Source organism: Pteropus vampyrus, unplaced genomic scaffold (genome assembly GCF_000151845.1).
Source record: "Pteropus vampyrus isolate Shadow unplaced genomic scaffold, Pvam_2.0 Scaffold169, whole genome shotgun sequence".
NCBI classification, from domain to species: Eukaryota; Metazoa; Chordata; class Mammalia; order Chiroptera; family Pteropodidae; genus Pteropus; species Pteropus vampyrus.
In genome coordinates this window covers 2,409,422-2,422,438 of record NW_011888950.1, presented here as the reverse complement: position 1 = coordinate 2,422,438, position 13,017 = coordinate 2,409,422, and the positions used below count along the sequence as shown (strand labels likewise).

Below are 13,017 nucleotides of genomic sequence, written 5' to 3'. Positions count from 1 at the left end.
CAGTTACTCTCTTTGTTTGGTCGTATTAACAGCATGTTTCTGGGCATTTGCTACTTTTGTGATGCTTTCGGTGCGTTTACTTCAAGAAAATGCTTTTCTAGGCTCTTAGTTAGGTGCACAGCCAAAGCCGAACATCTTTCTCTTAAGTGGCTTGATATCAACCCAGGCAATATTGAAGTAGTAAAAATGAATACACGAGAGGTGACTACGTGCCTTGTCTTATGGTGACACAAAATCAGCAAACCTCTGGCTGCCGCGATGACCCCCGGATAGTATGTACACTATGCAGAGAAGGAATATCACATCTGAATTAGCCAACCTGGTAAAATAGAAAGTATTCTGACCCGCAAATCAGGGGTCCTGTGTTAGTTGTGACCTTGGGCAAGTCATTTCAGCTCTCTGGACCTTTTTTCCATCTATAATGGCAGGGACTGGATAGATTTGGAATTCATATGGTCTATGAATTTTGTGAGTTAACATAACTATATGCCAATCATTGTTTCTTTTCTTAAACAATTGTTGAAAAAGTGGTGGGTTAATTAGGTGATTAGTGTTCTTGGATGAAAGAAAAAGTTTGAAGCTGACTAGCTTAGTATAATTATCCATATAATTATATACATATGGCTCTTATTTATTGGATATTTACTGTATGCGAGGCATTCTGCTAAGCATTTTACTTGGAATATCTCATTTAATACTCACTCTTCCTCCATAAGGTAGATATACTAATAACCTCATGTTAAGGAGTAATGGAAGCTCTAAGATATTAAGTAATTTAAACGCAAATGTATTTTATTCCAAATCCCACACTATGAACACTTTTATGCTGCTTTTTTCTTATGCAAACTTCTACCTCATTCTAAAAACAAAATCCGTCCGGTCACGTGTGATTTGGGAATGACGTATTTGATTAAAATCTCATGTCTCTTTCCTCCCCCCTTTTCTTTCTTAGGCCACCTCGAGATTTAGACTCCAAAGCGTGCATTTCTATTGGAAATCAGGTGAGAAAAGTCATGTCTACTAGTTAATGTCTTGACCATTTGTATGTATGCTTTCTGACCGCCCATTGAAAAATTCATTTCCTGTAATATGCTGTCCTGGGATGGATCAGAAAGTTAAAATTTAAACAGAAGTGGTCTGTGGAGCTCTTGATATTTTTGAAAGTCACGTTGAAATCAGGCTGTTGTGGTCCTGATGGAAGGTATTCGAGGAGAGTAATGATTCTTTTTGGGGTGGGGGTATTTCTCAAAGTCGAGGCATAGAGCTGGTCGCCATCAGTCAGAACATGGATTCCCTGTGTGTTTAAGGAGGCATGATGGAAGGAGCACAGTGTAGATAGCTTACACCGAGCCATTTGGAAGCTGAGCCGGAGTTGGATCTCTATATTGCCTGTGACAAACAGGTGACATGCTATGGGAGTCCCAGCGTCTCCCCACACTTTTGGCTTTCAGTGGCTTCTTGGAAGAGCATTTAGACCACTAGCCTCTCGACCAGAAATAATCCTTAGGACGCTGGGAGAAACCAGAGAGAGAGTACAACGTAGTCTGTGTCGAGTTTCCTTTCTTCTTTTCTAGTGTATTATTTTTCTCTCCTGCAGAACTTTGAGGTGAAGGCGGATGACCTGGAACCTATAATGGAGCTGGGACGAGGTGCGTACGGGGTGGTGGAGAAGATGCGACACGTGCCCAGCGGGCAGATCATGGCGGTGAAGGTAGAGTTGATGTTCCCCAAACGTTTTCTATCTGTGGTGTATACGTTTGTCCATCTCAGTTGTAAGTCATCTCTTTTTATAGATGCAAGACAATCTTCAGTGGGGTGAAACAGAAAAGATTATTTGTAGGGAAAAGTATTTCCCTCCAAATGTACGGAAAATACTTCCTTAACGTCATTTAATACCAGGCCCAAATTAAAATGACCTTGATTGTCTAGAAGTATTTTTTTCCTGTTAATTGTTCAAATTAGGATCCAAACAAAAGCTCACATATGTTGCATTTGTTGTTATGGCTCAAAAGTCTCGTTTATTCTATGTTCTATTTCTTTTAAAACATTGTCCCTGAAAATCAGGAAACCAGGATTTAGGGGGAAAAAATTATCTCCATTTGTGGGAAAAAAGAAGGAAAGATACATTGGGAGTGAATCTGCATAGTTTCTACACTATAAAAAGAAATATATAATCATCACCTATTTCTTGAATAGATGCTGGAAGGACCTCAGAGAGTTGCCATCTGTACATGAATTAATACAATCAGGCCATTGTTAGAAACGTGAATGGCTGGATGACTTGGATCCCGTGGTTTTGGGGGAATGGACCTCTCTTTCCCCTAGCCTGTAGATTTTTTCAGTGTGTTCTTCTGCAGACTCTTTGCTAAGTTGGCAGAAAATGTGAAAGCCTGGTGATGTATCATTCCTACGATTTAATGAAATAATTGTATTTCATTAGATATGGATAGAAATGAAGGATATCCATTAGATATGGATAGAAATGAAGGATTTCTCCATTTCTGCTTGATGCCTTCTGTTTCCCGCAGCTGTATCAATTCTCTTACAGTTGCTGTTTAGTCCAAATATTCTTACTTGCTCCCAAAGAAGGGGCTTCTGGCTTTGTTTGTAGGACCTCAGATCAGCTACAAAGTAATTAATACTTACGTGGCCTCTTTGCACTGACCAGACATAATACAGTGAACCAGACTGTTTTTGTAACTTGGGTATACATTCTCAAACATTTGCACACTTTCCAAAGTATATTATCAGCTTGCTTCTTACAGGGGATTATTTGAGAAATCAAATGAATAACAGTCTTCCTCAGTTTTCTTTTGTTACAAATATCTAATCGCTTAGGGTGGATGTTTGAAAGGTCGTTGCTAGACGTTGTGCTGTGAATTTTTGTGCTGTTTTCAGGATGGGACTCTGTGAAGGGTCTCTGCCTTATCAACTGACTCATCCTCAGAGCAGTAACCATACATTTTCCCATGCATTCCCATTCAGCGGATCCGGGCCACGGTAAATAGCCAGGAGCAGAAAAGGCTACTGATGGATTTGGATATTTCCATGAGGACAGTGGACTGTCCTTTTACGGTCACCTTTTATGGCGCACTCTTCCGGGAGGTAGGTGATCTTTCAACTCAAAGTCCGAGGAGAACGATAACTTAAAAAGAAGGTTCTCGGATCACGTGAATGCCACGTGTAGTCATGGTATTCTTTCTTGTTTGACGTGTCTCCTATCGAGAATTTTATACTTAGGCGTTGAAAACGCGATGTCCTGGTGCAAAGCTGGCTGGAAATTTGCTATTTTCAAATGTCTTGAGCTCCGTTAAAGGCACCGAGTTTCTCTCTTTTTCCTTTCTGTTTTGGTTTGTCTCTTTTGGCCAAACTGTCTATATCAATTGACCATGGACTGATTTGGATAGATTCCTTAAAATCTGAACTATTCTGACCTTTTGGCTACTTGATAAGCTTTACGTAGCCTGTTTGTGTACCAGGTAGATTTGCATTTATCTCTTTGCTTTACCTCTGTTTTTCACTTCACCATGACATGGAGTATGATGCTTCACCTCACTCTTAAAACCAACCTTTTGATTAACTATGGCCAGTGCTCCTTGTGAGCAGTCAGACATGGAGGAGGCATCTAGACTGAACTTCATGGGGGCAGTCTCAGTAAAGGCCTGGATTTCTAGGAGTCTATCGCTTGTCTCTATCAGTCTTTAGATGCTAGTTTTCCTTAGAGAGTCGGTGATCACATGCCAGTTCTGCTCAGCTGTCTGTGTTTGCTCTTTGGAGACAATCCTGCTTGTTTATAAATTCCTTTGTGATCTTGAAGAGAAATTACACATTTCCTCCAAAAACTCAAGCAAGAAGTAGTTCTTCCTGACAGGTGTTAACCATTTCCTCTTTTACTGTTTTCCAACAATCTCTTCACTAACAATCTCTGAACCAATTGGTCTCCAGGGTGATGTTTGGATCTGCATGGAGCTCATGGATACATCGCTAGATAAATTCTACAAACAAGTGATTGATAAAGGCCAAACAATTCCAGAGGACATCTTAGGGAAAATAGCAGTTTCTGTGAGTACATCATGAACCCTACAAGGAGAATGCGAGATGTCTAGGCTTCCTGTGTCTTTGTGTACTGGACCAAAGCTTCCATTTGGTACATGTTGAATGTAAGAGTGCATCTGTGGATGGATAAATGAATGCTTTCCTCTCCGAGCACTGGGTAGAAGATTCTGCCACTGGCTTGGTTTGGTAAATTCTCAGTTCCAGTGCATCTAAGCAGTGCATTTATCTACTATGACCATATCCCTGGCGTCTATATTCTGATATTAGTTTGAATTTTATTTGTGGATTTTTACATGTTTTCTTGGTACTAATAGGCATCGGAAGAAATGGAAGAAAATGAAATGGAATAAAGTTGTTGTTTTCCCTTAGAAGCTGTTGAGGTGCAGGAGGGTGGAGATATATGAGTTTATATCATAAATCTTTTTAGATACCAAGTTTTGTAACTTCCTGGGTATTTTCTTGGATAGGACCACCACTATTTGGGAAAATACTTCACCTCGTGAGCTTAAGCCGGGGATAATAAACCTGGATATACTTAACATTCAGTTTCTTTCCAGTGATGGAGGACATAAATCTACCCTGTGTTTCTCTTGCAGATTGTAAAAGCATTAGAACATTTACACAGTAAGCTGTCTGTCATTCATCGAGGTAAGCAACCATGGATGCGCCCTGGCTGTTGTTTTAGTAAAGTTTATTTCTTTCACTTGAGTTCCACCGTCTCCCCTCCCCCCATGCCCATGGATGGAAGTAGAATTGAGTTAGACAAGAGAACTGAGGGGTTTTCCCTTGGGATTGGATAGCAAATCCTGTAAGTACCTGTTCTTTATCTTGTTTGAGGACGTTAGATGGCATGGGCTTTATTTCACCCCTAAATTAAGTGTAAAAATACCTGTTCCCAAGTGGAGCTGTAGGGTTGCACCATGGAGAATTTTAGAGAATAGGATAAAAATTCATCCAGTATTGGCCATCCCCTGGGAGTTCGTTAGAAAAGCAGAACCATGGCTCCCAAGACCAACTGACTGCATTTTCACAAGATCGCTAGAGAATTCTTGTGCACATTAAAGTGTGGAACGTTCTGGTATAAAGCACAGCATTTTCAGACAGCAGGAGGCAGGAAAAAATGAAAACAAATTGGTAGATTTGTCTCTTCCTCCTATCCTTTCTTCCTTTTTTCCTTCCTATCGACCTTTTACCTCTTCATCCACCCACATATTCATTCTGCCATCTTCTCTCAGTCCCCATGTCCTTCCATTTATCTCTGATAATCATTTTCCAGCATCATATAGCTCTATATTTTTACAGCACTATAATATGCTATAATATATCATATAGCTCTGTAGTTTTACAGCACTATGATATATAATACCTGAGAGGTATCTGAGAAGAAAACATATTCATGTTAAAATTCTACATAGGAATTCTTGATAGAGAAACAAGCAGCTATACAGCAAGCACATGGAAACATATTAAAATCATATTAGAAAGTACCAAAGATAGGAGTGGTGTAGGTAGAATGTAAAACAAGGACATGATTGGCCCCAGTGACAGTCATCAAGAGAGGCTTCTCGGAAGAGAGGTGCTCAACCAGGTTTTTGGAAAAATTAATGGGAAGTATTGATAGCGATGGGGCACTGTGATTTGGTGATTTTCACACTCTTTGAGCCTGAAAATAATGTAAAATGCCTCAAAGAGTGTGTCGGGTACTATTGTTATTAAAAATTGGAACAATAGGAGAGAGGAGGAGGAGGGGAAGAAAGTGACATGGAATCTAGATAGGAGGACGACTATGGATACCAGCAAATGTGAAACTGATTTTTAAGGGTCTATTTCAAAATTATGAAATATTTCATTCATGCTGGAGAATGAATATAAAAGTAAAAAACAATAAAATGAACTGGGTATATCTGCCATTCCATTTAAGGGAAGAGTTATAAAAGATGATGTAAAAAGTTTTTAGAATAATATTTTTCTTCTGATTATATATTCTTTGTGAAAAATGTCACAGGGAAAAAATTAGCTATAATTTTTAATTTTACCGTCCAGAGATAATAGCGATTCATCTACTTGGCGGTAGGGGTAGGTGTGCTATTTTTTCCAGGCTGAAGGGTTCATTTAAGAACTATTCAGTAATACGTATATATTCTGTAACCTGCGTCCTGGTCTGGAATATCTGGGTTCATGATGAGTTATACACTGTGGGACTTCTGACATACTTCTTGCAGAAGATTCATTCAAAACTGGTTGCTTCGATTGTATTTGGTGTATGATTATGTCACGGTACGGCTTTTTATTCCGTGATCTCTGTCTAGAATTTATTCATCTTGCATAATTCAGACTGTGCCTATGGAACTTGGCATTGATTCCGTAATAATTTTTTAAGTTACTAGATGATGGGGACAGTGAAGATGATAAAACAGAGGAAACAGTTCTTTCTACTGATAGATTCACAATCCTACAAGAAGGACAAACCGTAAAATAGAAAATCAAGTCGAAAGCAAGAAGAAGCCTGTGACTGAGTCAGGGCTGGCATTGACTTTTATGTTGGGCGTGGGGAGAGGAAGGTGAAGGAGAAATGGAGGTTTCAGGCCCTCTGGTGGCAGAGAAATGAATCTCCAAAGCAGACGCGTAGGACGGGCTCCTATTTGTTCTTGTTTCAGATGTCAAGCCTTCCAATGTGCTGATCAATACTCTGGGCCAGGTGAAGATGTGCGATTTTGGAATCAGTGGCTACCTTGTAGACTCCGTCGCTAAAACGATTGATGCAGGATGCAAACCATACATGGCCGTAAGTACAGCAGCCGGGAGTGGTGTCTGAGTCTGCAGGCTGTGCCAGGAAATACGCATTGGATGGCTACAGAGGGAAATTGAAATGCAAAAAACAGTCTACAATCTCCTTTTTTTCTTAAATGTTTCCTGCCTGAAATCCTTAGTCACTTGCTTCATATATATTATTTTTAAAAAATCAAGTAAAAAGGTATATTATTTGGAAAAAACATGTGAATAACACATACGGCCCACACAGTCGCAAGGGATTGTTACTTTGTTGAGGATAGACCAGTAAATAGAATTTAAATGACCCAAATAAGTCAGTTAGGTTAGTCCTGAGAGAAACTCGTAGCTGTGAAGATTCATTGTCATTAGCAGAGACCTTGGGACCCTCTTAAAGGATTTCTACTATATTCTGTTTTAAAATGGACTTGTACTTGGCATTGAAAAGCTTCCTGTCCCTGTTTAGCTAAAATCTGTTTCTATGTTTTAACACCAGACAGTACTGCCCAGTGACTCTCATTAATTCTTTTTCCTGAGTTCGGGACTGTCGGTGTTTTTAAGAGGGAACATTCTATGCTGGCAAATTAACTTTATAACATATATCCTGTCTCTTCTGCAGGCAAAATTAAAATTAGTTATGAATTGCGAGAGCTTTTAGATCCATTACTCTCTCCAAGAAAAGACTACTGCAGAATAAGGAAACCCTGTGTAGCCGCCCACCCCAGAGAATTTATCAAGCGCTGAATGTCACTCGATTGTCTGTTTCTGTCTTCTTTCCAGCCTGAGAGAATAAACCCAGAGCTCAACCAGAAGGGCTACAGCGTGAAGTCCGACATTTGGAGTCTGGGCATAACGATGGTACCGTATGCCGACCACCGTGGACTGGGAGGTTCTGGGCTTGAAGCTGGGGTGCGGCGGGGAGTTGAGACCCGGAGGCAGATGCCCCTAAAGCCAGTCTCGGGCAGCCCTTCCTGTGTGAGGTAGCAGGAGACCACGTGCCCAGTGTTTGCGAGATGGCATAGGAGAAATACTGCACTGGGATCGGGCAGACCCAGTTTCTCTCTATTTCGTCTCTAACCGGCGTGTGCCCCTGAGTAAATGGTGGGGTTGCAGGGACTGTGTTATTGTCCTCATCCGTAAAATGAGAGAGTCTGATTGTAGTTCCTGATGGTGTCTTTAAAATTAAATTATTCTAATCAAGGCACAAAAAAGCATAAGCTCCCCCGAGAGTGCTACTATGTGTGGACCTTGAGAGAGCTGTGTGCTCCAGGACGCAGGCTGTGCTTCCCAGGATGTGGTTATGATGGAAGTCTTGGCTGTTGAGGTCAAGTACAGCTAAAAGACATGTTGGACAAGATAATTTCCACAGGCACAGCCTGAAAGCTATACTCTTAGTGCCTTACTAATAACGTTGGTGACCATCAGTTTTCAGTGTATCACCAAGGTCTGGAATTATCCACTGTGGCTCCTCTCCAGGTGGAGCAGCTGATTAAATCCCCGAGTTATTTCACATCCCTGCCCAGGCGACATGTGATCTTGTAACAGCAAAGTGGCCTTTACTCACGTCCAAAAAAAGATCAGTCATTTGGTCCTAGGTTATTTATTTTTTTTCATTGCAGCAAGGGACCTGCAGATGGCAGCAGATGCACAACTCTGTAAAAGTCTTAGTGGGAGAATTGCTTTTCACATGAAACATTTGAAAATCTGGTCGCTTTACATCTAGAAGTTTAATACTGCTGGCTTACAATTTTATTGAGTATCACAGTGGGTTTTAGCGAGGACCCAGTAGACTTAGTAAGGTAATATTTGAAAATCCCTAGCACTAAGAATCGGGGAGAAATCCTTCAGATTGTACTTGAACTTGTCCATTGTTTTTCCTGCCGGTTCTTCTGGAGGAAGACACCACGGACTCCATAAAATAGCCCCATTTAAGCTGTCATCTCCTTGTGCTCCTGTCTCCTCCAGATTGAGTTGGCCATCCTTCGGTTTCCCTACGATTCATGGGGAACTCCCTTTCAGCAGCTCAAACAAGTAGTAGAGGAGCCGTCGCCACAGCTCCCAGCAGACAAGTTCTCCGAAGAGTTCGTTGACTTTACCTCACAGTGGTAAGAGAGCCTCGTCTCCCAGGTGCCGGTGATAAGGAAGACGAGGCGGACTCATGAATTTCCTTCATCGGTTTTAATCCATCACGCGTACATTCATTCCCAAGGCATTTATGGAATGTGCCCTCCATGCTGGAGCAACAAAGAGGCCTCTGCCAAGTCCCAGCCCTCAGTGAGCTCAGAGTCGAGTAGGAGCATCTCATCAGTGAATAATTACAGTACGATATGGCAGGCCCAGTGCTAGAGAGATGCACAGAGTATATGATGCCCAGTGATAGAGAGATGCACAGAGTATATGAGAGATGCACAGGGAACTCAGGAAAGGCAATAGGATAGAGTTTCTGGAGGAGATAAATTCTGAGTGGAGACCGTGTGAGATATTTCCCAAGTGAAAGGCAAGCGGGGGAGGGAAAGGTGTTCTAAGCAGAAGGGGTATCATGCACCACGTCACGAAAGGGAGAAACTCTCTAATGAGAGCTTTAAGCAGTTGGGTGTTGATTAGAGCATAAAGAGGAAGATGGCAGGACCTGTTGCAGGTCCAGGGGTGGGAACAGGTAAGATACAAAGAGTCACCTTAGATGAGAAGACAGTGGATGATCTCAGAGTGTTACTTAGGTAGCCGGAGTCTTGCAGAGTAGTTCTGGTGTTTTGTAGGCTTCCTCCTACAGAACACTTGCTAACTGTGGATACACGGGCCCATAAGGGAATGATGGACAGCATGAGAGGTCTGAGAAAGGAGTCTCAAGAAGGTTGGAATGGAAAGACAAAAGGAGCCAGGCTAATGCTGTAAGCTCTATTTTCATGGGAATTGTCAGTAGAATCAAGGGAAGTAAGAGAGGGCGTCGTTTTCTCCAGAAAACCGATTGGTTTCTGTCTGCATAGGGACCACGATGCCTGACATAACTTGATGCTAACGATCATTGTAAGTGATGCTGGGAGGTGGATGTCAAAAGACAGGCACAAAATGGAGCGAAGTTAGTTTATCTGGGCATCGTGCAAAACCGGGTGAGAATTGGGAGGAGGGGGAATCGGCGATGGTGACAAGCCCAGCTGGGACCCTCGTCAAGGAGCCGTTCTGGCCACTTGCTGCTGAGGAAGGGGTGGAGTTCTGAAGGCTGTTTGAGAGGACAGCTTCCTTGGCCTCCATGCTCTTTGGAAGAAGCGTTCTGAGAACAGCTTTTATTGGAGAACACGGTGGGACAAAGCAACCATCCGTTGCTTGTGAAACTAAAGGCTCTTGGACTTTTTGTTAGCTCTCGGCCCCATGTCACCCCTGGTACTTTTCCCTAATGATATATTGTTTGTTTTTGTTTTGATCAAATGGCCAGAGAGGGGCTGGAGCACCGGGCCCTAGCGTGTGAGGGCTCTAGTGTCCCTTCCAGTACATTGTTGGGTGCCTCTTAGTATGTACTGTACCCCCTGGGCTGCCAACATGTGCCCTTTTATCTGCTTTCCCTGAGCGAGTGTGGATGTGGGGGTGCGCCTGCCAGGTTGTGATGGGCTCATGCTTATGCTTTCCGGATTCAAGAACTTTTATTTTTTTCTTACCCTCAAATGTTTAAAGGTCACACAGGAAGAGGGATGAGTCACCTTGGATAGTTTAGACCAGTTGTTCTCAAGTGGGAGGTAATGGGAAGAGTTGTATCTAGGGAAGTCTTTTCATATGCTCCTCCCTGTAACCCACTTCTCCCTCACCCTACCCCTCTTCCCCAAGAACCTCGGTACTCCAGAAAACTTTGGTGAAAGCAAGGCTGATGTGAACAGTTCTAGAACGTCGAGACACCTTTTGTGAATCACCAGTTTAATCCACTAGTTCTCAACTCTAGCTGCTCATTTATAAAACTCGAGAGAGCTTTCCAGTGTACTACGCCTGAGCCTCACCCTCAGAGATTCTGATTTAATTGGTCTGGGGAGCGTACTGAATGTCAGTATTCAAATGTTCTCGCATCAGTCTAATGTACAGCTGGGGTGAGAACCCCTTCTTTAGACTTATGATCAGTGGGCCCACTATCAACTGCTTCCTGTTCAGAAAACTGCTTTTCTTCTACAATTTTTTTTTAAATCATTCCATTACATTTTGTTTATTTCAAGTATACAGTACATTGATGAGATGTTTATATAGTTTACAAAATGATCCCTCAATGGCTCTTTCCTCTGGCGCTTCACCTGGCCATGACATTAATGCTGACTGCATTCCCTTTGTCGTGCTCCCCATCTCAGTGACCATCTGTCAACTACTAATTTGTACTTCTTTAACCCTTCACCCCTTCCCCGTCCCCCCCCCGCCCCGGCCATCACCCAATTGTCCTCTATGTTTGCGAGTCTGTTTTTGATGAGTTTGTTCATTTTGTTCCTTAGATTCCACATATGAGAGAAATCATATGGTATTTATCTTTCTCTGTCTGACTTACTCCACTCAACATAATAACCTCTAGGTCCATCCATGTTGTTGCAAATGGTAGGATTTCATTTTTTTTTAATAGCCGAGTAATATTCCATTGCATGTGTGAACCATAACTTCTTTATCCAGTCGTCTGTTGATGGGCATTCAGGTTGCTTCCATATCTTGGCTATTGTAAATTGTGCTGCCATGAACATAGGATGCATAGATCTTAATGAATTATTGTTATGGTTTTCTTTGGATAAATACCCAGAATTACAATTGCTGGGTCAAAAGGTAGATCAGTTATTCATTTTTTGAGAAACCTCCAGACTGTTTTCTATAGTGGCTACACCAATTTGCAATCCCACCAACAGTGTATGAGAGTCCATTACTTTTTCTTTGACCAAAGCATTTTTTCTTACTTAGAATTTCCCCTTCAAGAATCAGAGCGTTAAAGCTTTTTTACAGATATGTTAAAAATGAAAACCTTGAAACATAAATGCTTTCTAATTTTAATGTATGCACAGGAATGTGGACATTTCAGATACCCGTATGTAGCGAGCACCCTTCCCACCAGTACATCCGGGGTATCTTCATGACGGTCCCTCTGTGGTCTCCATTTCCCTCTCTTTTTCCTCATTTTAGTCCCAGCTAATATTAGTCCATAAATTTAAAAATCTTGAGCCGTGGATATTTTCCAGCTTTCCTGGAGCCGTTAATTCTGTTAATACTGTTAGCTCTGTGTCGTTTCATTCACACTCGGGTCCGTCAGTCCGGCTTGCTCATCGGGTTTACTAAAAAAGTTAATAACAATAGAAATAAAACTCCCATCACTTCGACTTCAGAGTCGTCAAAGACTACCTTCTTCTTCAGACTTTCAGGGTTATAGACTCCGGTATTAAGAATATCAGTTGTGTGAAATGGGGAGTCATTTTTTTATTGGCTATGGGAATTGTGAAGTCGAAGGGAAGCATTGGTTTTGACTTTCATAAGCATCCTCACTTATCCTCAGTCGGATTTTTAAAGAGCACTATCTCTACCTTTTCAGGTGGCAGGTCAATAGTTCTTTTTCCTGTTATAAACAACCGATGTATTTTCTTTGATACTCCCGTAGTATGACCATTATTTTGAAGCAAACTGAGTTGGAAACATCATCAACTGTTTCAAAAAATGATGCTGACTTTTTTTTTTTTTTAAAGGTTTTATGAATGAATGGCTTAGATCTTTGTGGAAGCAATTTTGTTTTTCCTATGTATTAGCACACGGATGCATACCTACCCCTAATAGCAGTCTAGGTTTTTCATTTGTTTTATTACTGGTAGTTTTAAAGTCTGATCTGGAGCTGCATGGAAAGAATGAAAAATGACTTTAACCTAAGAGGCACCTCTTCTACTTCGTGATGAAGATAAGGATGTAGCCTCTGAGCGTAACTCCCTTTTAGAGCTGTTCCTCTATTTTCCTCTGTATAAAGCTGTGTTTTTGAGACACAGCTTATGGAAGGGCCATCTTTTGAGTAACCTCCCTGTGTGTCTTGTATTTTTGTGATGTAGGCTGTGATCCTTCAAGACATCTCAAAAACCTCCAACTGTTTGTCTTAAGTGGGAAAGGGGACTACAGATTGGGAAAGTGAAAGGTTTAATCTCAAATCTCGAGATAGCTACATCCACGTTTTTATTTCCTACGTCTGTCTTTGGGGTAAATGTAAAA

General features: G+C 41.5%; 1 protein-coding gene across 1 annotated transcript in view; it reads left to right on the top strand.

Moving 5' to 3' along the window:
• Positions 1–13,017, top strand: part of MAP2K6 (mitogen-activated protein kinase kinase 6) — a 105,024-nt gene that overhangs the window by 79,830 nt on the left and 12,177 nt on the right. The window contains exons 3-10 of the mRNA XM_011370406.2: positions 953–1,001; positions 1,598–1,711; positions 2,986–3,105; positions 3,946–4,062; positions 4,653–4,704; positions 6,714–6,841; positions 7,606–7,683; positions 8,791–8,930. Coding sequence (XP_011368708.1) covers positions 953–1,001; positions 1,598–1,711; positions 2,986–3,105; positions 3,946–4,062; positions 4,653–4,704; positions 6,714–6,841; positions 7,606–7,683; positions 8,791–8,930 — 798 coding nt within the window. The remainder of the gene's footprint in view (positions 1–952; positions 1,002–1,597; positions 1,712–2,985; positions 3,106–3,945; positions 4,063–4,652; positions 4,705–6,713; positions 6,842–7,605; positions 7,684–8,790; positions 8,931–13,017) is intronic.